This window comes from Anoplophora glabripennis, unplaced genomic scaffold (assembly GCF_000390285.2).
Source record: "Anoplophora glabripennis isolate ALB-LARVAE unplaced genomic scaffold, Agla_2.0 scaffold4, whole genome shotgun sequence".
NCBI lineage: Eukaryota > Metazoa > Arthropoda > Insecta > Coleoptera > Cerambycidae > Anoplophora > Anoplophora glabripennis.
Genome location: NW_019416568.1, coordinates 3042137 through 3069914, shown reverse-complemented (window position 1 = coordinate 3069914; position 27778 = coordinate 3042137). Strand labels below are relative to the sequence as shown.

Here is a 27778-nt window from a genome sequence, read left to right as displayed (position 1 = left end):
AATCTTCCGAATTCGCCAAAATAAAACCTCCTCACGATTCGAAGTTTGCTATTTGCCACAGGGACGCATCTATCTACATAGTTGTGCAATCTCAAAATTGTAGGTTGCGGAAAAAATATTTCCAACAATTTTTTGTATGTATTATTCTGGCGTATACAAATTAAATTACAACACAATAATGTGAACTAAAAATATACTGTTATAAAAAACTTGTACATTCACTATTACTTCAATATGTTCAAGATTCAAGGCAAAACAGTTAAGCATAGTTAAAAGATGTGACGTGAAACGCTACCAAGACCAAGATAATAAGAGATGAAAATTTTTGTAGGCCAAAGGTATAATAAGCCGCCATAAATCATTTTTTAAAGTAAGTACACTATTTTTCGTTACTGCATTAAGTATTAAGTTATTTTGATTAAATCCAAGTTAAAACGAGGGCACGTGCAACAATTTTTTTCCATTTAGTCAAGAAATTGAATTTTACATATGCGAAGCAAACGAATTTGCGATTACTCAAAAAATAAAAATATAAACATTGTGCAACGACAGATACAGACTCATCGATGAAAGAATTTCCGGATATAGCGTAACTCATAGACGTATGCGATACATTTTTTTGAAAGGATAACAAAATTAAGGAACCTTCAACGGTTGGTCTACGTTTTTCTTGTTGGGGAAAAGCGATAATATTTATTCTTCTCTCAGTGTTAGTTTTAACATACGCGATATGGAAACGAACAAATTATAAATATTTTACCATGTCTAAAATAGTGAATGTGATCATATTCCAGAATAGAACATACAGATATATATATACAAAAAACCCCAAAGTTGCCCCTAAAGTGCCATGAGTTTTCAGAAAAAAAGTATACCATATTTTCTTACTCTGATGAATGCTAACTTATATTTAAAACGTTTTTCTTTATATGGCGAATAATTTCCGAGATATTAAGCTGTTTTCATTGAAATGAGACACCTGATATAACAGACGTTAATATCTGAATAATCGTATATTTTAATTCCTGAGAATATTTAGTCAATTTTAGAATGTTGTGGAATATAAATTTGCTTAATGCCTTAATTAAATTCTTCTCAAATATTATTTCTTCCCCATGGGTGTCAATATTCTTATAAAAACTTAAACTTAGTCGTAATAGATTTCTGTATTTTGCAATGCTAACCCAATTTGTAATAGACAAAACGTCTGCATTTTGGATCTTATTTTGGTCGCAAACTAGAATAAATTTTATAGAATATTTCTAAATTGTCCAATGTGAACTATTTAACGAATTGGTCATAATTTCAATTGTTTTTTCCTTGCCCTAGTTTAACTACGTTTCCCCCTGTCCTCCTGTAGTGTACGTCTATGGAGGATTACGTCACGCCAGTCAAGAGATGGAAATTGGAAACACAGAAATCATGCGTTTGCGCTCAGTTCTTGCGGTGTTTTGCTTGCTTGTAAAGTGTGGTTAGGTAAGCCAAGCAGAAGGTGCATTTGCTTTGTGATAAGATGCGGAAACAGTGATGATAACATGTAGTGACCATTTGCACCTCTATTTCACTCATGCATGATCGGCACTCCGCTCCGCAACACATCACAGCACTTGAGACACAGGACCTTACAATGGTTGGTTTCGAATTTGTATAATTGCTTTGGTTCGTTCAGCTATACCTTGACCCGTATTGGTTTAATTCAAAAATACTTAACTAACAATAGGTATATTAAGATAAAATAAACTTTATACTATTACCAAAATGTGCCCGTCATTTTTTTTGGTATATTTTTCGACAAAAATACTTTCTATACTTTAAAATTAATGAGTATCTACGTAGGTGCAGGTTGTTTAATTTGTATTTATAAAGATTACTGCTATAAATGCTATAATGGCATGGCATATCGCAATATGTTGTATGTAGCCTTTTTTAGCGGTTCTTATTAGATGCTTGTTCGTGTTGATAGTTACACGTGTAAAACAGTACTGTTAGTATTTTGCGCCATGTAGGATATCTCCAAACTGATAAAGTTTGATAAGTACGTACCTACTTGTTTATAAATTTTAATGACAATTGTGTTACAAAATCGGTAGTGAGTTTATTTCTCCATTTAGATTCGGTAAGGAATTATTTTTAACTTGAACAGTTTTACTGTTCCATTTCGACTGATAAGTGAAATAAGATCCTTATAACGATTTCTATTGAATATAAAATTAATTAGTTAATTACTTTTGCATTCCATTTGGTGAAATTAGATGGAATCACGCAACGTACTCTTCCTTTTTTAAATAATGTTCTTAAATATTGACGGCTCATGAAGTGTATCTAAAAATTTGTTGTGTATTTTTTCTGCCTCTGGCAAAATTGCTTGTGGGAAAATACTACGTCCGGTGTAAGGCGCGGAACTAAAAACCGGAATTGAACTTAAACCAGATTTAAATTGCTGTGCTGATCAGAGGAGGGGTCGACCACCGCGTACGGCTTCGTTAGTATTGTTTTTAGTGCTTTATTTAAGTGAGTACCTTTTTCGTTTTCAAATGTTGGCTAACTATACCGCATTTATTTTTTTGATTAGTCGTTGCAGGATATTTTTCTTTTTAAATTTTAACTTCCTTTTTTTTGTAATTAATTAATGTATTCATGATGAACAGAATATTTATCCGTACCTATATATTAGTTGTACTGCTTGTGTAGATACACTATATTTAAACAAAGTGGCATAAACATGATTACATGCGTATCAAATTACATATGTTAATTTACAAATACAATGGACTTAAAACTGCAATTAAAGTTAATCAATTTTATTAAGTAATTATTTCCAGGTAAACAATACTTAATTTGTATCAGACCTTTCCATGAACATAAATATGTAGTTAAAACTATGTATGTTACTTTTTTATACATACATTTTGTATGAGAGAGGTATAGAGTGTCCCAATCTCTTCCCATCCGTGTACATGAAGCTACCACAGCTTTCTGATATGAACATAATTATGCAGATATATAGTCCGTACAATATTTAATGAGATAGAACTACTGTAACAATTTACTGCGGCAGGGGCGTGTCTTGAAATTTTCCGCCAATGTCTTTCTACCTTGGGTGTTGAAGTGGGTCCAAGAACGGGACGCAGGGCTCATCTCGGAATTCTATCTCAACAAATATCGCACGGACTATAACTATAAATTACTTTTGAAATGACGTAAAATTAAGTTATTTAAAAAATATATTTTTTTTTGTCTTCTAGACAACTTCAGGAAATTATAAATTTTATGCTTTTAACTATATGTATGTACTGACAAAAATTTCTTCAAACATTCTATACTAAAGTGTAAATCCAAATATTACGGTATGACTAGTTTAGAATTAAAATGGGCAAATATTTGTGTATTAATGATAAAAGTTAAGCAAATATTGCAAATGAAAACAAATGGCTTGCCATATTGTTTGTTTTAAGATCTTATGAATTACACTACACCTCACGGCTTCTTGAAATATCGACTAGGTAATTCTGCAGAAAAAGTTTGCGAATTGTTGATGTTTTTCAGACACAAAAGATCTTCATAAATTTTTATCGTTTTGAATAATTTGCACCTTGGTTAAAAATTGGAATTTGAAAAGACGACTGAACAGTTTAGAATGCGAACATGTGTAGATTTGCTGGAGTAAAAAACGTAAAAATGCCGTATCGTGTGGATGGTGCATATCTATACGTTTGAATGATGATGATTTTATCAGCTGCGGGCAAATAAAAACACATAAATCGCACTTCGACAATGCTAAATATTAATACTATCAACGTCAGACATAACTCTAATTGTTTTAAATTATTTGATGTTTGAGCAGAAATAACTTTTTTCATTCATTAAGTTAAATGAAGAAAAGGTAAAAAATTCTTTATGGTTAAAAATTTAATACCTATCTACCTAAAAGGAGACTATTATAAAACTTATCAACACTCATAATGAAGGTTACTAAATTGGTTTAGAATGTATGGCAGTGTCCTCCAAGAATTATCAAAGGTACCTATATGAAGCAACTCGCAAGCATAGGAGAACAGTAGATACGCAGATGAGAGGAATAGAATGTTGGTATCTGCAAACTCATTTAAATGGTTGATCAGTAGGTACTCTTTTCTTCTCATTTTAAAGAGTAGGACTGTTTTAACTGTGACTATAAATATAAATGCTTATATATGTTTTACTTTTTGCAGTTACTATAGCTTTTCATTCGAACTTTTCTTGAAGTTATAATACGCCGTAAAATACATATTTTCTATTTTGTTTTATTTGAGGAGTTTCAACACGAGGTAATGACTTAATTTTTCGAGACATATGAGGGCCTTTCGATTTGGCAAAAATAGTAGCTATCAGCAGCTAATAGCAATTTAGAGTTCCTCTGAACTGATATTAGTTCTTAATAGGTACTATTTTTGCCAAAACGTGTATGACGAACAAATAATATTCCTTATACATACTAATTTGGATAGCTGTAATAACACTATAAATAAATCAATTACTTTTTATTGTTATTATTTTAATTAGCAATTATGTATATAATATACAAAACTTTATATAGCAATGAATAACCTTGCACTATAAAAAACATGCTGATTTAAATGTTTAGATTATTTAAATAATAGTGTTTCTTAGAATTATTATTTTAGACGCTACAGTAATAGTTTAGGTTGTAATAGTCCGTTTTCAATTTTTCGTTGTAACTAGCCTATTCGTCAATAACTAGAATATTTACAATAAATATTAGTTTTTATAGAAAATAACGAGGTTACATAACATGCATAAATATACATACAGGAGTGCATAAAAAAATGTGTAATTCTATAAGGAAAGTTAATGCAAATCGTATAAGCAATTTCGCATACTTAAATTTGTATTTTTTCCACTTAACTAATGGTTAGTACAATCTAGTACAATCGTACTAGATTTGGTATAGTTATTTTTAGTACTCCAATACCCGCTTATAAAATGTAATACAAAGCCCCTTCATAAACGTTTACAAGTCACGTGACCGCCGAACTTAGGCAACCAACATAGCAGGGCTGGTACTGGTAACGAAAAATCACTAAATATTGGCGAGATAATGTCATCGCTGATCAGTTGAATAGAATCTCGTGAAAAATTACACCAGTCGGTCGATGAAACAAAATGTTGTGTTTTATTATAATCTTGATCTTATTGCTCTAATAATTGCCAACTTGAAGGAAATAAAATTACTGTTCCAAACAGAATTACAGCTCACGTGACATGTGATCGAAGATCATTTTAGAAATTTATTATACAAAACACGGCTTGTTTATCTTTATGTTTTGTAATATTCAATTTACTCAACGTACATTTTATATAGGCACTAATAACTTTTTTGATTCCTGGTATTGGTAGTTCTATTTTTTATAGTATTCTACGTTCGATTATCTAGATTCTAGTATAATGAAACTGCACTGTTTCTTTACATCATTTTGATCTGCCCTCGTAAACCAATTTTACAACATTCACCTTGAAACTGTCCCTATATTTACATTTTTATAAGCGCGAATGACGTAATCGTTTTTAATACTTATTTTCAGACGTTAGCATACCATGGACGACGACGATGACTTCTTCGATACGATCTCGGTCACCTCAGCTCCCAGTAAAAAGAAATTTAACAACAAGGCTTATCTCAGCCTGTCGAGGAACACCATCTACCACTCGGCCGTAGATCTAGAAGGCATGGAATTGACCGCGTTGGACCGCAACGGGGAGAGCAATTCCCATAATAAGGTGTCTAGAAATAAAAATAGAGATGTTAAGACCTATGCGCAGTGGAGAAATAGGGTATATTGTCTTTTTTTGGTTTTGGCACATCTGCATGGGCTCTGCTAACTTTATTATTTCTAATGGTCTTAACGTTTCAACACCGGTTTCGGTGGTGGGGTTTCTACTTTTCGATCTAGGTTTCTTACTCTATATTTTATCTTAATTTACAAAACTACTGCAATACTACTTTGACGTTGCGACGAACTTTCAGGATTGACATCTCTTGTCGAGACAAACGAAAAAAAAAAAACGAGTAAGATTTAGTTATAAACTGAGGTGCACTGGTTGTTAAAAGTAAACTCACCTTTTTAAAATCATCTCTGAAGACGTTTGATGCAGAATTATGACAATAACTATCTAATTAAAGGTAAAAATCCAGTGATACCGGAGTCGGTCTGACTGGAACCCCCAGAAATTCGAAACCACTGGATATTTTGAAAATCCGTTCATTACATGTAACTTCTGGTGTCTCAAAATTTTCAGTTGCGTCAAATTTCCGGAGTTTACAGTAAAAATAACTCACTGCATCTCCCCCACTGAAAACGTATTTATATCCGAATTCAGTGGATTTTTAGTATTAATTAGATAAATTACACAGGCCGACAAAATGTCACCGACTGTTTAACTCAGAAACCAGAATATAGGTACTTTACCAAAGGATTTTGGTACGCTGAATTGAATCCGAGGTCCAAATTTCTCAATTGGCTCTGGTTTTCGGGACATCCTAACCTAAAAGTACCAAAATCGCGATTTTTGACATTTGAGGTTATGTTACATAGATAGGTAATTTTTTTGTTAATACCATTAATGGGGTCTTAAAGTACTATACTTATCCCAATATCAATTTCGTCTTTGAGAAAACGCAAGTTGACATTTAGTAGTTTGACTTCTCGATTTTTTAATACACTGAGAACACAGCACCACAAACCTAAATTCATCGGCACTCGGAAGTAGGGATCTCACATGTATTTGGCGTCGCTGAACATGAATCTGAATCGAAAAATAAGTCAAACGTTTTTAAATACAGTACATTAAGGCGCCACTAATGGTTTTAGCAAAAAATTTACCTTTCCATGTAACATAACCTCAAATATGTCAAAAAAACGCGGTTAGGATATCTCCAAAATCAGAATTAATTGAGAAATTTGGACCTCGGTTTCGAATCCAGCTCATCAAAATCCATTGGGAAACTATATTCATGTTGTTGGGTTAAAAATCTTGTCGGTTATTAGGCAGATTTTCGTCATTCTGCAGACATATGATTTTTTTAGATTTGAATGCCATGTATCTCAAAAACTATAGATTTGTGGACACATGTTTTTATAACCTTTCTGCTTTAAAATCGCTTTAAGAATCGTCCATTACAGTTTATCGACGTACTTAATTAACGTAGGGTTCAAACTTGTTAGAGTGCAGATTCTTGAAGGTAACTACCTTCATGTAAATTTTGAACAAAAACCAACTAATGACTTCAGATAAACTGGGTCTGAGGTTTTTTCTGAGTTTGTCACTAGCGGACCATAAATAAAATCCCATTATTTTAGCTGATCTGATTATTTCTCATTCAAATAAGCTTAATTTGTGTAAAACATTACACTGATTTTCACCTATGCTCCACTGCTTGTCAAGGCTTTTGGACTTTCAATCGGGAGAGACAGAGAAGTTTCTATTGAAAAATATATATGCAAATCTGTAAATGAAGATGCTTTTCAGTGTCAAAGTATGTCAAAAACTATGTTTCACTTTTAATCTCTGAAGGATTCAGTATAGAATCCTTGGAATGGTTTCAGACAAAAATGTTACTCGTGTTTTTATCTTTTGTTGAGAAGAAAGTTTGTTGCAACATCACCTCTATTTAATAGTCCGGAATTTGCCGTGTTTGAAAAATATGTTTAAGATAATATTTTTCAATGTTTAGGTACTCTTTTTGTTCTGGAAATACAAAAATATGTCTTAAACCAACATCTATTTGACTGTTTTAGTTTAACGTATCCCTCAAATTTTTCAGAAGTGGCAAAAACCCAATTAATAAAAGAACTTAAACAAATAAAAAATGAGAACACAAGTGATAGTTTGTGATTTGTGGGAATAATACTTGAAGTTTTCATTGGGTTTTAGCATTTTAATTTTTATTTGGTGTGCGCATGGCTGCTTAATGAGGAATGAAAACAATAAAATGATAATTATCTGGTCAGAAAAAATATGTCGGTAAATTATACTGTTTCCTTTTTTGTTCGTATTAAATTTTTTTTTCAAAGCTAAGAAATTTACTGAAAATATAAAAATACTTATGTGGAATTGCATCTAGAGAGCAGCATGATGTGCATGGCCAGTTGGATATATAATTGTTAGTCTATTTTTGGTGCAAATTTTCAGCTTATTCATATGGGTAGCAGTAATTAGTAGTTACTATGATGCAGAGGTTCCCAAACTTTTGGATTACCGCCCCATGACAGGAAAATAAATGCGCGCCTGCCTAGATCAAAATCTTTCTGTGGAACTTTAAATGAGAGTAAAAATCCGCAATGTTGACTTACAAACATGTCAAAACTGTACCACTGAGTGCCTCAGAGTTTATAAGAAAGATAACTTACTTAACGTATAAAAGTTTTAAAATCATTGGCGTAGTAATTTTCTAGAGCTGCATTAGCTACATTACAATATAACAGAATCAGAAAATCATAATTCTAAAACGGCTCGTAATTCGATTGAAATGTAAAAAATCGTTTTTATTAGAAATTCCATTAGTAATAAAAAGCATTAATTGAATTTGTGAATGTTCATTGTCGTCGAAATTCTAGTGGTACTGACTCCTTGTATCTCCGGCACTGGTTGGCATAATTTGGAGGTCAACTTAGCGGGTATTTACTTCTACTAGTGACCTAAGATTCACCAGTCTGTGTTAAACATCCTGTGAAATATTTTAGAAAAACGTGAACTACTATTTACGTCATGAAACTTGCTTAAAATAATTTGTTCTGTCACCTGTTGAAGTTATCGTCTTAAAACAAGGAACAACCTGTCCGATGTAGGAGTTTTTTTTTGTATTTTTTTTTATTTGTTGTAGAGAAAAACTGACATCAACAATGTTCTCAATTGTCCAAATACTTACCTTTGAATATTCTTATATAAGTTAACTTCATAAATTGCTTATAAACATTGAAATTCAAACGTTCATACTACTTTTGGGTATTATTTTTTCTCTCTATTTGTGTCTAGTACTTCAAGGTTATCATATAAGGCCAGTTGGTCATCAGAGGTCGATATTTAAATTATTATATCATCATCTATTTTGTTGTTACTAATTGTAAGTTTCGACAGAATGGATAATCGATTTTTGAGTCGTACTTAAAAAAAAACAAGGTCTGTCAAATTTCATTTTGTTATCAACGAAGAAGTGAAAACGTTGATATTTGTTTTTTATTATTTTTTTTTAAGTGAAAACGAAAGGAGCTGAACATTTTAAACTCAGACATCACTAGGATACTTTTTTGCGATTTACCGTACGCGATTGATTTTCTGTATATTCAAAGTTTAGGAAACGTAATGATAAACGTAAGAGGTAAAAATATGCTTTGTTTTTTGGATTTTCTAAAATCCTCTACAAAAGACTGCTATAAATTCACCGAAAATTACGCATAAAAACCTTTCAGATATCTGTTTTTATAATGCAGTAGTATTACTGCTATTTAAAATGGCGCTTGTCAACAGAAAACTTTTCTAATCAGAAATATTTACATTAGTAATTTTGTTCATGACTTCTGAATATATTGAATGACAAAGTACTATTTATAGACGCAAACCAACGTATAACAAGCAAAATAAACAATTTTGTACCCAGTGCAAGATGTGTTCGAGTAATTAAATTTTCAAATTTAATTTCGTAATAGAATGTGTTGTTTAACTTTGATCGGCATCATATTCCCATTAATCTACATAGTGTCATCGATAAAGACGTCATTACGTTTTCTTTCTTGGTTCAACAGGCAACAGTGGTGTAGGAACAGGGGGGTCAGGGTCTTTAGATTGCGAAATTTAAAAACATTTCAATTCGTGTAATATAATCCGCCCCCAATTTTTGGGGTCTGTGTACACCACTGAGAACTTATCTAACAAGCTAAAATAGAAATCTGTTACTACTGTGAAGTTTGTTTATAATGTACATTGCAAACAGATATTTATAAAAAAACTTAACAACCGAAAAAGGTTGCCCATAGTGCACATCGTCATGCAGAATTTCTCAATATTTTACTAAATCGATTTTCGACCCTATGTACTTTGGAAATAAGTGCCAAAAAAATGGTTTCTTTGTCATGACGTTAAATACCGCGATATTCAGGCATTATTAAAAATATTTAAGTTTCAAACCCCAAAATCGTCAAAAATTATTTTTTTTTTAATTTTTTTCTCGTTATTTTATCATTTTCTAGGTTGAAAAAAATCTCTATTCTGAAAATTTCAAATCGATATTTTAATTTCTAAAGGTCACTCATAATTATTTTAACTTTCAAAGTAGTGCACCTATGTTTTCGAGCGATCTCTAAAATTAAATACCAACGAACTAATAATATTTTTTTTATTGAATTTGATGAATAGAAATAAATCACGAGACACTTAAATTTTAAAAAATTAAAAAATTATAAATATTTGATACTCACAGTGCGGTAGTAAATGTTGCCTCGAGAAATTTTTTAAGTGTCTCGTGATTTATTTCTATTATTTTGTTCATCAAATTAAAAAAAAAATTATTATTTCGTTGATATTTATTTTTAGAGGTCGCTCGAAAACATTTTAGGTATACTACTACTAAAGTTAAAATAATTATGAGTGACCTTTAGAAATTAAAATATCCATTTGAAATTTTCAGAATCGTGATCTTTTTCAACCTAGAAAATGACAAAATAATAAAAAAAAAATTCAATTTTTGACGATTTTGAAAATTTTTTACTCTTGAGCGACCTCTAAAAAAATTTTTTTTAAGCTGATTTTTTGAGGGGGCTCTTAAAACATGATAAACTGACATATTTTCACAAGAGACACGAAAAAAAATATTCGTTTTTATTTTTGGACCACCCTACTAAAAATATTTCCTAATCCGTGCTTGAAGGTAACATTCTTTTTTGTTAAATGGTACTGAAGAGTATATTTTCCATAATTTGCTTTTTAAATTCGTCAGTACAGTGACTGATTTCACTTTATGAACTAGGTACTGTGAAATTATTATTCAAAAAAGTAAGCGAAACAAAATAACCACATCTACATTAAAATTAAGAAGAATACAAATTCACATATTTCAAAGTTTTCCTCGATTTTCCTTGTTTTCAGTATTTTTTTTGCCGTCTTGTAGATTAGTGTATTGGTTCACGTATATCTATAGATATGATGTAAAGATCGGTTAAAGTCCAGTTAATATTAGTTCTACTTTAAACCTTAACACTATGAATAATTAAATGATATGTAGGTACATTAAGTAGAGAAAAATGATAATTTAAAACTAAATATACGAAGTGAGATACACTTTTGTACTTTGCTCCAAGGTTCTTGGAATGAACCTTGCACATTTAGAAATGTCATTGTCACCTGATGCTCTCACATTATAATAATGTGAATGTTTTTAGTTAATCGCACTAACAAATTGTTACTTTGGAACATTCATTTACTATGTAAAGGTAACTTGACCTTTACGATCATTTGTAACTATTTACGTAACAAAACAGCATGTATTACTTTGGCAAAAAAGTACAATTTGTGCTTATTGACGTTTGTTTTAATAGTTTGAATTTTTAACTCTAATTACACAAGAGCAATATTTTTTTTTATTTTAACTTTTCCGATATAGTCTTATACCTACAGCATTATTGAACACCAAGGACAATTCTGTTTTACAAAGTATTGAATTAACGTATAAAAGGTGTCCCAAAATTCACGCAAGAAGTAATTTTGATAGGAAACACAGCTTTTCAATTAAAAATTGTAAATTTTTTATTGATTTATAAAGTCTACAGTATAGGGTTCCTAAATTTCAAAAAACCCAAAATGGGCGGCCAATACTGACCACCAAAACGGGAAATTACACGAACAAGAAATGACTCGTGTAGTAATTGAATTGTTTCTCGGGCTCGCTAAAGATGATTTTGTTTGAAAAATCAGCATCCACTTGTTCCATAATCCATTCAACGAACTCTTTTCGCTCTGCGTGGTTAGTAGACTTCAGTTCTTGAGTTAATTGAACTTTGTAAACATGAAAATGCAAATATTTCTTGAGAATACGCTGTAGGAGCTTCTCGAAATTTGACCACGGTGCCGAATTAATGTTCCTCAGTGACAGTTTCACGAATTGCTTCGATGTTTTCTGTTGAAGGACGGCCAAAGTGTTTAAAATCACTCATTGATTCAGTTTCCCTGAATTTTTCAATTAATGGCACTCCATTTTTAATAACGCTGAACTGTCTGCTGTCACGCTGTCTTTTTTTTCGTTGGCAACGCTTTCCACACAAATGGCGCCAAATTCAAATCTTGCGATAATTTTGGAACACCCTATAATGTACATGTTCATTCCTAATCTTCATCTTACAATTAGTAAGTATTAAATATTCCGGTTTATCAACTTCCTTTCATGTATCAGCATTTTAAGGACTATTTATTTTAGATTTTAATTAACGGAACATTCTGGTATGCTGCCAACAGTGACAAGCGTTAGGTTATATATATTCAATATTTTCCGTTGGTTAAGATACACTTGCGTAAAAACTCGTAGGTTTTCCTTTCTATAAATCTTTCCCAGCACGGACAGGACTGTAAATTTAACAATATTTCGTGCATGTATTGTGTAAATAGATATTTAACTTTTTATGTCTCCTTGATGATAATAAGATTGTTCAACGAGTGTATCAGTGAGCTACGCTGCAGTGTTTCCTTCTAAGTATTTAATAATTTGTTGTTTGACATAAAATATGTAGGAAAACCATCTTGATTGAAAAAAAATATATAATTGTACAACTGAATAACGCTTATTACTAATACTATACATTCATCCTGAATGGAGGTAGGTCTTAATTTGTATTAATCTCTTTTACTATTATTCTGTACACTCTGTATACATAGTGAATCTTATGTATATATATTTTTACTACGATGTAAAAAGTCCAGGGAAAATTACAGATATCTCTATCCACATGGAAGGTAATTACTTATGCTTGCAGAGTTAACAACTCTGTGGTCTCCCGTTCAAGACAGACAAATTATGTTGCACCTAACTGGAGTCAACAAATTTTCTATTGAAAAGTCATGTGTGTTTTAAATTTAACTTTTTTGTTTCTAATAATTTCACAAACAAACTATTAGTTACAGTCTCAGAAAAGTATATATCTGTTTAAAATACATGTACTCTCTTAAGATTCACCCTGTATAGAGTGTCCCACTTAAAAATGTTTCCTTAAAAACTCGGTAGAAATTATAGACGGAGGATGGTAAATTCAATTCAATTTTGGACAATTTATTTTTCATATTCGCTTTTTAATACTTGATTCCTTCACTGTCCTCCGCCTATGACTAATTTCTAAGGAGACGTAAGTGGAAATGCTAGCACACCTCGCATACTTAAACAATTTCCTTATATCTACTCATAATAAGATTTCTTTATCAACTTGGAACTTCATAAAACTTAAAATAACAAAAATCAATGTTATCTAAACTTACCCATTAAAGATAATGACTTTCGAATGATAAACATTCATACTGAACCAGCTACATGCCACAATAATATTTGCTTTAGAATGGTAATAAACGAAATATAATTTAAGTAACATACGTAGAACAGAACAAATAATTTTTGCAGAGGTGGAGAAGTTTCGCCAATAGTGACTTGACCGTTGATTTCGTGTTGGCTTACGACGAAAAGGGTAAACACGAAGATGAAGAAAACAGGAGAATCTTCGAAACGAACCTAGAGAACACGGGGCTTATTCTGGAAAGGGAGGAAAACCAGAGGATACATTTTGTCAAAATCCACGTGCCGCGTGAGGTCTTATGCCGATATGCCGAAATACTCAAGCTGAGGTTGCCTATTAAAGACGTAAGTCATTTAAAATGTCTCTAACTATTCTAACAAACGAAATCAGGTTGAATGCTATTATCTGTATTCAAAATTGCATGTTCGTGGCTCATGCTTACTCATATTTAAAAATTACGAAGATTAGCTAGATATATCTAGCGTTTACAATTTCATTTGGACGATGTGCAGACGTCTAGCGTTTATTTATACCTTAAATATTAGTTTTGCTGGTATTTACATTTACACATTCAAAAAGTTCTTAGGAAATCTTAGTTCAGATCTGGTAATGTGGATTAAGTACCAACAACTACGATTTTATCGCTATCCAGTAACAATTACATCATGATTATTAATGTCAAGATAAATCTGTACATTGTTTACAATTCATGTGATTACAATTTAGGATTACGTGATTTTTGAGTACACATTCCGTGTAAAAATAAATTGTTTGATGGTGGATTTGCACAGATTTCGTTACTGTTAAATTTTCAAATTCATTCTGCCCTCCTTATCTTTATTGCTTTCCAACGAAAGTTTTAGGAAATTTTCTTTATACCTATCTCAAGTAACGATTGAATGTTGTATTTTGGGAGATATAAACCAAACTTTCGTTTTTTTTAAACATAACACGCTACATATGTAATTTTTTGAATTCCTATCTGTTTTCTGATTACATGATTACATTTGCTTTGATAAACTTGCACAATATTTTATTTTATTTACTTACATAGTCAAGATTGCCATGAATCCAGTGCGTGGGTATTTTTACCGCAGTTAAAACTAAACAAGTCCTTAATTTCTCTATTAACAAAAAATATCTTATAAGAAATGCTTGATAATGCCCTATTGTCCACCCCATTGATATTATTAACTTCGATTAATATTTTTTGGTTAGGTTATATAAATTATTAGATCGTTCTTTGTTTGCTTTACCCTTCACAACCCTCTATGGAGGTCAAACTAGGACTTCTTCCGGATCACAAAATTATTCCATCATATGAAAACTTATTTAAAAGATGTCCTTTTTCTGGAACAAGATAATTTAACAATTTTTTCTTAACAAAATATTTAAACAGAAAAGCAGAAATTTCCACTAGTTTCATGACAACTTTATCCATTGTGGAAGGTCAGAAAATAAAATGAACCACACTATCAAAGCAAATACAAAAAAGGGTGCAAGAAAAAGACGAATTTTCTTGAGATCGCATGAAAATTGTCTCAAACTTTGGTCTTTACCATATTTTGTTAGATAGAAAGGCGAGAAAGATAAGGCGGGTGGATTGTTATGTGAATGACCCTGTATATGTATCTACAAATACCTGTGCATTTGGAATTATTTTACTGGTGAAGCACCTGCAACTGACGCATTTGAATTACCGTCACAGAACCGGTAAACATAATGAAAGTACATTCCATGTTTCAAAACGTTTTCGGCATATTTTTGCAACATTAAACTTAAATGAAAATAATAAAAAAGTATAACAACACAGACAAATGTAAATTTTGATTTAACGTTAGTAATGACATTTGTTTTATTTCCCTAACAAAAGAAAACAAATTTTTATTGTGTAAAAACACTTTTCTCCACTCTGTCTTTGAATGTTATCATCATCTGCAAAGCCTATGATTTCTTTGAATTAAAAATATGCAGTGAAAAAAAATATATCAAGTTAGTCTAGCACGATTAGACGAAGGGCTACTACTTTTTTAAATGTCTGTATGGAATTTAAAATATATAATATAAAACCAAACGTCAAAATTTTAGAGTGTTCTAAAATTGGATCTGTTGGAATAATAAGAGTCACTAAAGATCTCCAAAATTGACATTGAATTGGAACCGAATCTGTATCTTCAATATATTTGCAAATTATTTTTACAAGCTACTCGTACATAATTGTATACAAATGAATGATTTTTCGTGAATTATTTGAAAGAACTGACTTTTAGGACGATGCCGATATCCCCAAAGACAATATTATAGTGTCCACTGCCAATAAGGTGTTAGCCTGCTTTAAAGTTTCATTAGACCCAAAACTGTTCCCACCTATGAAATATCAGCTGACCGCAGAATTTAACAGAGACAAAGACTACTTGTAAGTAGCACGTAGTCACAATAGAAATGATGTATATAAATTGACGTGTTATTTTCAGATTTGATATAGACGCTCCAAACTTTTTTAATACCTCTGTTCGAACAACTGTGACTTCGTATATTTTAGAGAGGGAAAAGTTTGGACCGGAAGACCAAGATAAGGGTATCAAGAGGTTGATAGCTGAAGGCGTTTACAAAGCAGCGTATCCGCTACATGATGTAAGTACAGTTGTATAAATTATTACTTATAATATTTATGTATTTCCTTTTATAAAATTGTGCTACCAGTTCAATGTTAGATAATGGGATTCAAATACATTTATGTAGGTACACGTTGAAAATTCACGCTGTATATATTTACTTTTTTAGGGCGACTTGAGGGAAAACTCTGGCTCCAAGAGGAAACTGTTGCTAGACGAATGGGCCTCCGTATCAAAATGCATAAAATTCCAGCCTATAGACGAAATAAAAGACTACTTCGGTGTCAAATTTGCCCTGTACTTCAGCTGGCTGGGCTTCTACACCCACATGTTGATACCGGCCGCCATAGTCGGCCTCCTCTGCCTAATATACGGTATAGCCACCGTCAAGACAGACCCTTTGATTAGAGACATATGCACCAAAGACATCATCATGTGTCCGAGATGTGATATACACTGTGATTACTGGAAAATCGGCGAAAGCTGCTTGTACTCCAAGATACAGCACTTCATCGATAACCCCGCAACAATATTTTTCGCCGTTTTCATGTCGTTTTGGGCCACGTTGTACCTGGAGCTGTGGAAGAGGTACAGCGCGGAAATAGCGCACCGGTGGGGTCTCACAGGGTTCGATTTACAAGCCGAACCTCCTCGACCAGAATACTTGCTGCGACTTGCCAATGCCAAGAAGAAGAAGCTTAATGTCATCACTCAGCTGCAAGAACCAGTTGTGCCGTTTTGGAGGGTCAAACTGCCTTCTATTATACTAAGCTTCACGATAGCTTTCGTCTGGACCATAGTTGCGCTAGGAGTAGTGGTAGGGGTTGTCATTTACAGGATGTCTTGCCTAACCTCAGATATTTTCTATAAGGACCAAACGAGTTACAGGATTTATGTCGTACCGATAACTGCTGGATTGATCAATTTGGTTTGTATCGTCATATTGAACCTTATTTATGATAGGTTGGCGGAGTGGTTGACTGAAATGGAGCTGCAAAGGACACAGACCCAATTCGACGATAGTTTAGCTTTGAAGATATATATGTTCCAGTTTGTGAATTATTACTCTTCCATATTTTATATTGCCTTCTTCAAAGGGAAGTTCGTGGGTTACCCTGCCAAGTATAACAAAATCTTTGGGTATCGCCAGGAAGAGGTAAGTAACTAATTAGATATAGAACTATTTGTGACTCTTTCTCTCTTTATCCGACTTTTATTTGAACATTTTTTGTACCTTGAATAACAGGACAGCTGTTGAATATTGCCGTACCGTATAAAGAGGTATAATGAAACCGTTCGTTTTAGTGTAATCCTGGTGGTTGTCTAATGGAACTTACGATTCAACTGGCAATTATAATGATCGGTAACCAGGCTTTGAACACTATTATGGAAATGGTTATCCCTCTTCTGATGAAGATGTATCAAACGTTTAAAGTTACCACTGGTCTCGAGAAAGTGGAAAGTCAGGAAGAAATACTAATTAGTTGCAACCAATGGACGGAAGATTACAAACTTTCGGAATTTCAGTCACGCAGCCTATTCTCTGAATATTTAGAAATGGGTATGTAAAAAAAACAAATTAAAAAAATTCTCCCATTTTCAATTTCTTTTCAGTTCTACAATATGGCTTCGTCACGATCTTTGTAACGGCGTTTCCATTAGCGCCTCTATTTGCCTTGATAAATAACGTGTTGGAAATGCGTTTAGACGCGAAGAAGTTCATCAAATATTACAGGAGGCCAATTCCCAAAAGGGTAAAAAACATCGGAGTGTGGTACAGAATCTTGGCCATAGTTGGAAGAATAGCCGTCGTGTCCAATGCATTCATAATTGCGTTTTCCTCCCATTTCATACCTCGCCTCGTCTACACCATGAAGGTGTCCAAGGACCACACCGACGAAGGCTTCTTGGAACACTCCTTAGCCAAATTTAATGTCTCGGACTTTCCTCCGTATACGGCACCCGAAGTGTCGGCTTTCAACGTATCGGTTTGTAGATATGCCGAGTACCGAAATCCGTACGATTATCCTGACCCTGCCTTGAAGTACAAGAGGCCTTTGATTTACTGGCACATCTTGGCGGCAAGGCTAGCATTTATAGTTGTTTATCAGAATTTGGTCGGCTTCGTCATGACTGCCGTCGAATGGACCATTCCGGACGTCAGTCGGAAGCTTAACGACAGGATCAAGAGGGAAGCGTACAGGACGCAGGAGACCATCATCAAATTCGAATCGGAGAGAGCCAGGGAGAGAAATAAAAATGGTAAGTTGAAAAATTTAACTGTATGGTCGGCTATACATTAGTATATTGATTCTTCCGGAGTACAGGGCTTCCAGGAAGGGCTTATGTTATTTTTTTATGGTTGACTATTTGTCCATGATTTCCCTCTTTTTTCTATTTCTTGTTGACAAGAGTCTTTTCCAGTTAAGTATGGACTTTCCTCTTTCCTCTACTTCTTTTGTCCTGTTATGTTTGTCCATTTATGACGAACATCTCTGGTAATATCATATACAGAATGTTAATGAACTTATGCCAAATATTTTTGCCACATGTCCGTTATGTCAAAATGAAGTCAATACACGAATTTGTTTGTGTTGATTAAAATGCAATTTTAAGATTTGACTTACCTCAACATTGCAAGGAGCCACCTTTTGAGAACTGTTGATTTTCATAGAAAATGTTCGACGACTCACCATTTGCTTCCACACAAGCTTCAGCGCGATGTATCCAATTCGCTCGCACGCGTTGCAACATTGCCACGTCCTCTCGAATCGTATTATAAACTTCGGCAATACGATGTCGCAGTTGGTCGATGTCATGAACATCCGTATTAAATGTACTCTCGAAAAACAGCACAGCAATCACTACAACAATGTTTTACAAACTGACTCTCGAATACAGTCCGGCTTCATAAGAAACGTACAAACTCGTAAAAAGTGTTGCAGAATTTTTTGTAAGTGTAAGTACTCTTCGCGATAAAATACATGTATTTCAGCAGTTCCAAAACAGTTTTAAACACATTTTTAATTAGCTTTTTTCTCTGTGAGCTTAAACTTCCTTTACAAGTTAGTGACATTAGTTAACTCAGTTTTTGCTCGTTTTTCACCCCTTTAATTTTAGACATAAGTTCATTAACACCCTGTATAGCTTACTTTAATGTATGTATTTTTATATCGCCCACATTTCACGACCATATAAAAGAACTGAGTCTATATTATTAAATATCTTTATTGTTGTATTTATTTCTGTGAATCTCGATGTTCGTAGGCATTGCATATGCTTGCCTTGCTTTGTTTAGTATATGTTGGATCATTTCTTCAATTCCTCCTATTACGTTTATTACACTTCCCATATAGCAAAATTTTGAATTTTCATTTGTTTGATACTTTGAAGTTTTTAGCTTGCTCTAATCCTTGTTCTTATTTTTGTCCTCGTTTAGCGTGTGACCAACTTTTTGTGATATTAGTATGAGACTGATTAACATATCCATCATATTTCCAACGTTTTCTAATAAATGTCCTTTACGCATTCCAGATCTGGCAATTTTTGTTTTGTAAACAGTTCCAACTTATTCTATTATTTATTTTCGTAGATTGTTGCTCTCACTACATGATGAAAATAGGTTTGTATAAAGTCTATGAAAACTAATAGTAGACCTTTGTTCATTTCTACCATCGGTTCTACAACGATGAGTATTGTTGCTGTAATTTATGAAGGATTCACCTAAAGAAAGCTCATTTCTTAGTATTATATTATGTCAATTTAGTTAAAACTTTAATAATCTTAGCAAAACATATCTTCCAGCCAGAAAACGAGATTCCCTAATCTCGGAGAGAAGCGTATATCACGATGCAAATGGCGATATTAGCCCAGATGATCAACACTTGAAAAATCGTGGTACTATCTACTACGATTCTGGGGATACGTAGTATTTGTTAACATTAATAGTTAAAATTTTGTAAATATTTAAAAAATTTAGAAATTGTTAACAGAATTGTGGCCTTTTTCTTGCCTTAAAGTTGATTACTTGAGTGAGAAAATTAGGCTGTTTACTATTAAATGTTGACGAAATTAATATGTTACTACCATGACGAATAACTCGTTTGAATATTTGAAATATAATTTGTGTATAGATTTTTATTCGTTATACGTTAGACATTTATTTTAACTCAACTGACCAATATTTATTTATAAGTATTTTATTACATAGTTAATTTATTTTTATACGTAAGGTTTTACATCACTCGAAAAGGTATATGTACTCATTATTTTCAATTTAGATTAAAAAGGTTATTATCCAATGGGATTTTCTAACTGTAAATGAATCTACAGTTGCATTTATCTAAATCAGTTGCAGGCTTTATTGTAAAACATGCTTGTCAACCCTGTATATAGTTTGGTGTAAGGATATTGTGTTGTTACCTGAAATTATTTATTTTATATTTTAACAATGCTTTTAATACATTTTTTTATTTAAAAGTTGTTTCATTTAAACGAGTTGTACTTTTGAAAATGTTTTCCTGATTCAACTTTGAAACCATGAAGGTAAGTTTTTGTATACATGATGGTCTCCTGCTATTTTTAGGTCAAATAGTATCTACATAAAAAATAAGGGTAGTTCTTATACGTGTTCATCAACTGAGAGATTAATTGAAAAATTCAGAGAAACTGGATCAATTAGTGATCTAAAACAATCTGGTCGGGCTTCAACAAGTTGTTCAACACAAAACATCGAAGCAGTTCGTGAGAGTGTTGCTGAGAGTCCAGGAACATTAATTCGTCACCGTGGTCAAGAATAGGATGTTCTAAGGAGCTCTTTACAGCGTATACTCTTCTTGCTTACAAAGTTCAACTGACTCAAGAACTGAACCTTACTGACCACGCAGAATGAAGAGAATTCGTTGAATGGATTATGGAACAAGGGGATGGTGATTTTTCGAACAAAATCATCTTTAGTGATGAGACTCATTTTCATCTTAATGGCTGCATTAATCGACAAAATTGTCGCATTTTGGGTTCAGAAAATCCACCAGTGATTGTTGAGAAATAAATGCTCCACGTGTATATGCTGCTATATGCTATAAATGCTCCACGTGTAAATCTGCACCAAAGTGCAGATTTTGAGTTAGAGACCATGGAAACATTCTTCTTCGAAAATGCGGCTGGTCAGGCAATAACAGTTAAAGGTACTCGCTATCGCGACATGATAATCCAATATTTTTTGCCTAAATCGCAAGATATGGATGTAGATGACATGCCGTTTCAACAAAATGGTGCCACATGTCAAACAGCCCGAGAAATAATTGAATTACTGCATGAGTTATTTCCTGATCGTATAATTTTCTGTTTGAACGCCATTGAGCCTTTTTCTTTGGGTTTTTTTAAGTCTGAGGTCAACATGCTCACGACCTTGAAGCAGGAAATTGAGCGCTGTAGCAACGAAATTCAGTCACATTTATGCATAACGGTATTCTAGAAAAATTATTTCTTGCCTGAATTTTGGTAATCCTTTATATGCCCACTTTCTAAATATTCATTTTTTAGTTTTAACAAAAAGAAATTAGTAATTTAGTTATAAAAATACAAGGGAAATTTGTCTACTGAGATATTTTTACAACACACTAAGAAAACAGTTTTTTGCTTGACAGTAATTTAATACGTGGTGCAAAGGAACAGTTTGTGATGCCACTGCTTCAATCAACGCAGTTACAGGATTTAAAACACAAATTTATTTTATAGCTCATAATTTTTATTGTTAAAATCATTTATAAAATGTTTCTGGGGCAAATTAGGCTTAACCTATTTCTTAAATAACCTAAAAATAGTACGTTCCAAATTTAGTCTATTCGAGGGAAGTTCAACAGACCTATTTCGTGATATGTCTTAAGAATACCGGATCGCATGTTTCGGTTATGATTCTAATTTATGAAATAATCGATAAGCCTATGACACGCGACAAGGTACTAGTTATAGTAATATAGTAAACAAGAATGGCTTCCATAGAAGAGAAACTATATGTACTCCAGGAAAAGCTCAAGGTATGTGCCGCGGTCGATAGTTCAGTTATTAAAATAATTAAGCGGAGTGTTGCAGGAAACTGATGACAATCTGTCCGTTTGCATAGTATTACTCCAACAGTATTTGAGACATGAGAGATACAAAAAACAGGTAAGCGCACGCAAAATTTAATAATCTTGTTATATAATTGTATCAAAGATATAAAGATAAAAGTATAGATCTATATTTTAACCGTAATAAGCAAAACAATGTAAGATGTCCCCAAGTCCCCAGTTAGGACCACAAAAATAAGTATAAGTTCCTGCGACATTACGGAGTTACATAATGTTAAAAGTTATATTTTTAATTAAAGTTTTGCCACAACTTGTTTTAGTTGAATAATTTTTTTCAAAGTACCATGATTTTTTGGGTTGTTATTTGCGTCATATGTCCCTGGTTGCCGCTAGTTGCAGAACATTGCACTCGCTTAGGAATATTAGACCTGCCATTGTTGTTCTAGGGCTGGGCAATGTGGGGGCAGTCTTACTAGCAGAATCTCCGTCCTGATATTGATTTCGACTCTCATTGTTGGTTCTAAGGCCGCCTCAAATGAACCGTCGCTCAGACAATGGTTATGATTTTAATAATTATGATTTTTGGGGTCAACTCTGTCAAGCATGCGGGATTTCTAGAAAAAATCGGGACCCTAGTTCTGAATAGTATTTATTCATTTTAAATAAAAGAATCGACTAGATATTTATTTTTGCATTACAGTACAGTAGCTTCAGCCATAAAGTAAATAATTTCAATTGATGTATCAAAAAAAATCTTATTCACATCCATGATGTAAAGTTCCCCTATGATCCAAGTAATCAAAAGAATGTAGGTCATGATTAAAACTAATTTCGTGATGGTCTCTAAAACCAAAGTCATCGTCAAAACCATGAAAATAGTTGTCCTGAAGTTCCTGGTCATAGTCCAGGTGGTGGTCATAGTGATCATAGTCGCTATGGTGACCATAGAGATGATCGGTGTGGTAATGATGAGGGATTTTCTTATGGTGGACGACTTGCTTGTGGACGACGTGTTCATGGTGGGGTTGACTTTTCTTAAAGTGGCCGAAGAAAGGTTTAAAGCTACGATACCACTTTCTCAGTTTCCTGAATGTGCCGTGTGAAAAACATAAAGCTGATAGCAGTAACAAGCTGATCTGAAACAGGAATTAAGTACGTTTAAAACTTGTATAAATTACAGAAATTGTATTTGTGTAGTGTTTTCTTTATGGAACATAAATGAACGAAAATGAATATATGAAGGTATAAGTGAATTTATATACTAATTATAATATTCCGCTCTCTCTGCCGCATAAATCTTTAACTTCTTGAGTCATAATCCTCGTATTTAGAATGATGCTGGTCCACCCATATGACTGTCAAATATAAGTTGTATCCTTGTATCACATAGGTAAGATATATTTTAATAGACTATAATTTTTAGGGATAAAAAAATTAAGTAGGGAGTAATAGGCACAGTGGTCAAAATTTAATATTTATTATTTTCTAAAGCGCTGGAGGATCACAATAAATATATTATATTATTTGACATTGTAATACAGGCAATATAATTTGCAGTAAACTGTATCATGTGTTGCCTATATAATTTATAGAAAAAGTTCAACATAAGTTCATGAAATATCTAGTTTTCAAAATGGACAGTATTTATCCTAATCGAGGCTATTCTAATGGTTTACTACTGTTAAAAGATGACTGCATACCTGTCTACAGTCATCAGAACAAATATGAATATTACTGACTTTTTGGTTGATTTCAGAGAATGCAGGTTTGCTAAACAATTTTTGTCAAATTGAACACTGAAAAAATGTAATTCAAATGTTATGTGATGTAATAGAATTTTTTATCAAATAAGTAATAAGTCTCTTTACAAGAGCGTTTCTATTTGAATTGGGTAGGGTATCAATGTGCATATGCATATACGTATAAGTTCATTCATTAAAAAATTAGATTTTGAGAAGATAAATAAAAAAGTTAAGAACGATTTTCCTTTTTTAATCATAATTTCCTAATTAAATTAAAAAGCGATACTAAGTATGTATTATATTTTTGAAATATTGCAATTAGATTAAGATTACAGATTGTACCTGTTTTTTTTTTCATATTTGCTGTCGTCGCGAGTCGCCGGTAATTGTTTTTGCATTAACAAAAAAGTTGTAACTTTTTATAAGATAAGAATTATTTACATTTAACTGAATTCCACTAAGTTTTTGTTATTAAATGTTAGTGCTGTGTTAATGTCGTAGTTTAACGCAGTTGTAGTGATTAGTGAATTAACTATTACATCACCCTTTGCTAATGCAGATATAGAAAGAAACATCACAGTTCATGTAAAATGCAGAAATTCACCAATCGGTAAGTTTGATTTATTGTTTCAAAGCTAAAGTAGCATTGGACGGTCGTAGTGATTTCTGGCGTTATTTGAAATAAAAAAATAATGTGGACATCATGTAGGTACAAATTTGCGATTATTTTTTCAAAACCATATTGATTTTTATTAATTCTGCAAATCTTTTTGTCTTTTGCCGTCATGAGATTATTGTGATATAAAATAAATATGCAGTTACTTGAACCACTTTTGAAAACAATGAAGATACATTTTACAACTAATAATTTTTTTAAAAAATAACGACTGTATCTTGAGTACACACTTCGGTGATTAAAAGAAAAGCTCAAGTCAATTTCTGTTTTTTTTCTCGTGTTATTTACCAGTAATTGATGTTATATTTAATGTTGTATATTGTTATGTCGAACTTATTAAGATTTTCAACGTTTCCTAAATATTTTTTGGTATCTAAAATTTAACGTAAGTAAAAATTTTTTGCTTTATATAATGTCATTTCAACCTCTTGTTGATATTTTAGGAATAGCTCCGATGATGACTATGTAGTCAAAAGCGCTCAGCTAAGATTTTAATAAAAAATTTTATACACACTTTAACATACAAATTTCTTTGGCTTTTCTTTTAATAATTTTTCATTAAACACCTACAAAAAAACAACTTTGAAATTGTAGAATGAGACTAAAAATGGTACCTACTATTAAAATAAATATTGGAAGTGCTTAAAAATAATAATAAGAGTTGGTCCAGTTCAATTTACTGAAAATAGAAATTTCTATTGTAACTTTATAGTAGGGATCGCCAACATTATTTATTGTAAGAATTAAAAAAAAATGTGTGTATAATATTTATTTAGCTTGTTGCACCAAGCGTTCATTTTAAACATTACGCATCACAGTAGCTTTTTATTTGGTAGTTAAGAAAAGTTGTAAAAAAAAATAATGTTGATAGATGTCATAACAAATTTATCTTAATCATTATTGTAATAAAAATAGTAAAAATACAGTCCACTAAACATAATACAATATTTTTAATTCAACACATAAACAATCCCGAGCTGCAAGAGCCCACAAGACGGGTTTGTTGCTGACATAGCTGTCCCGTATAATCTTTTGGATTTATTAAAGTATAAAATGCATATCAGGAAATATACATATAACCAATTTAATTTAACCAATTTACATGTCCAAAAAGGTGTGTTTTATTGTCTTCATGGCATTAAACATTTTTTCCAAATATCGAAGAATGTACGGGGTGTTCTATTTATAATAACGTAATGTAATTTAGACAATCAAGTATTTATTCAACACAATATTTTTATGACACGTTTTTGGTCATATTTACCTTGTTTTATTAGAGATAGACCTGTCGAACTTTTTATTACTGTAATATTTAAAAAGGAAAAAGTAAAACAAAAATATTTATCCGTTTGTTGTTACTAAAAGTTGTTTTTGGCAATGTTCTAACGGAGCATGATTTAAACTATTTATGATTGAAAGGTGTCTTAAAAATGCGTGTTGTAACAAATACATCACGAGACAAATGGGTGTTTTACAAACAAAATTTCAAAATTAATTTCCTAATACCGAATCTAAAACTTTTTGTTCACTCCATAAGGCGAAGTAATCTGAAATGTAAGGCGGCACGTCAAGGGGGCGTTACGCAACGCCCGCCCTGAAAAAATCCTATAAATGCAATAAAACATCTTAGAACAACTTTCATTCGGATAAGAAATAAGTACACGATGCGGTTTTGCATTTTGCACCGTTTAATTTTTTGACTGGCGGACGCGACTGAGTGTGGCAAACAATTTACTTGTTAATTTAGGTACGTTATGTCTGAGGCGATATTTTTCCTGGTTATTTTGGATTATATAATTTTAAATAAAATTGCTTTTACATGGGGTCAATGATTTCAGAAACTTATTTTGTCCGGTAGACGCTGAGTGAGTAATACGTCTGGGGGTGCTTTAATTGTAGCAAAAAAAAGTTTCTATTTGAGATGTGACGGCATCTTTATTATAAGTTCGTGGGGTAATGGGGTGTTTGCCACCTTTTAAGATATTAACAGAAAATGAAATAATGTGACAAAAAACTTGTCCTCTATTACTTTATTATCTTTGTATGAAATCATTATTTAACTGTCAATTTAAAAAATATAAAATTAAAACGAATTTGGTAGACTACTAATAGATAACGTGCTAAACCATGTCTTAATTACGCCATCTATTAATAGGAAGTTGAATTAAAATCTCATATTACTGTTCTCATTTTATTTACTAACAGAGAGATGGAGATGGCAACTTATCACAAAAAAAATACATCCTATAACAAGAAAATATTTATGTAACGTCTCTGACTGATCATATTTGGAATATTTGAAATTGTTTGGAAGGAAGTAAAAAAAAATAAAATGTTTTTACTTTATTGTAAACGTACTTATGTAGTCCATAGATAATCAATATCAACTGTTAGGAATCTTATTGATTTCATCTTATAAGATTTTTTACTAAAAATTTGTTGAATTTTTGAATTAATTAAATTTAGTGAAAGCTCTTACAATTCTTTTTACAACATACTTTAAATTATATAACTCCGCCCAATACTTAAAAAAAAATTACATTTTAAAATTTAAGTTATGTTTAGTTGTTTACTTACTACTTACATGATTAAATGTTCAAACTGATGATCGCCCGCTTCCATACAAGAATAAAGATTTTGTTCGAAACGTTCGCGCACATTCCGAAGCATTTCCGGAGTGATTCGACGGCATTCGTCGACGATTCTTAGACGCAAATCTTCCAACGACGCATGCTGTGTTTTATAGATTTTACATTTTAGGTATCCCCACAAAAAAAAATCAAGGGGCGATAAATCCGGTGAGCGTGGAGGCCACTCAACGCTGCATCTTCTCCCACTCCAATTCCGTAGAAAACGTCGTTGGTCCAAATACTGACGGACAATTAACGCATAATGCGGAGGAGCACCGTCCTGTTGAAAAATCAAATGATCTTCATCACACTCTGGAACATTTTCAATAATATCAATCAAGGCAGGGTCAATAGTGTATTCCAGTAATTGCAAATACATTTCGCCAGTCAAATTACCAGGTAGAAAAAAAGGACCCACCAGCCGGTCACCGAAAATTTCAGCCCATACATTTAATTTTTCCGGTTGCTGTGTATGCACCTCGTGAAAAACTCTTGGATTT

At 32.4% G+C, this 27778-nt stretch overlaps 1 protein-coding gene across 6 annotated transcripts; it reads left to right on the top strand.

Moving 5' to 3' along the window:
* Nucleotides 1–287: 287 nt before the first annotated feature.
* LOC108917457 (anoctamin-5) lies at nucleotides 288–20638 on the top strand. Of its 6 annotated transcripts, none has more exons than XM_018724062.1 (9): nucleotides 288–338; nucleotides 5583–5832; nucleotides 13652–13888; nucleotides 15815–15960; nucleotides 16019–16178; nucleotides 16329–17315; nucleotides 17465–17720; nucleotides 17774–18421; nucleotides 19964–20638. In XM_018724062.1, the coding sequence occupies exons 2-9, from the start codon at nucleotides 5596–5598 to the stop codon at nucleotides 20086–20088; spliced, it is 2796 nt and encodes a 931-aa protein (XP_018579578.1). In that variant the 5' UTR covers nucleotides 288–338; nucleotides 5583–5595; the 3' UTR covers nucleotides 20089–20638. The 6 variants fall into 6 exon arrangements, with proteins under 6 accessions (XP_018579578.1, XP_018579575.1, XP_018579574.1 ...); XM_018724059.1 differs by lacking the exon at nucleotides 288–338 and adding an exon at nucleotides 1347–1476; XM_018724058.1 differs by lacking the exon at nucleotides 288–338 and adding an exon at nucleotides 1347–1630.
* The last annotated feature ends 7140 nt before the right edge of the window (nucleotides 20639–27778 follow it).

Bases quoted from the DNA above. Each gene is read 5' to 3' on its own strand.
- LOC108917457 (XM_018724062.1), top strand. From the start codon at position 5,596: ATGGACGACGACGATGACTTCTTCGATACGATCTCGGTCACCTCAGCT. The intron at 5,833-13,651 runs GTATATTGTCTT...TAATTTTTGCAG, and splicing joins ATGCGCAGTGGAGAAATAGG to AGGTGGAGAAGTTTCGCCAA. The intron at 16,179-16,328 runs GTAAGTACAGTT...TTACTTTTTTAG, and splicing joins CAGCGTATCCGCTACATGAT to GGCGACTTGAGGGAAAACTC.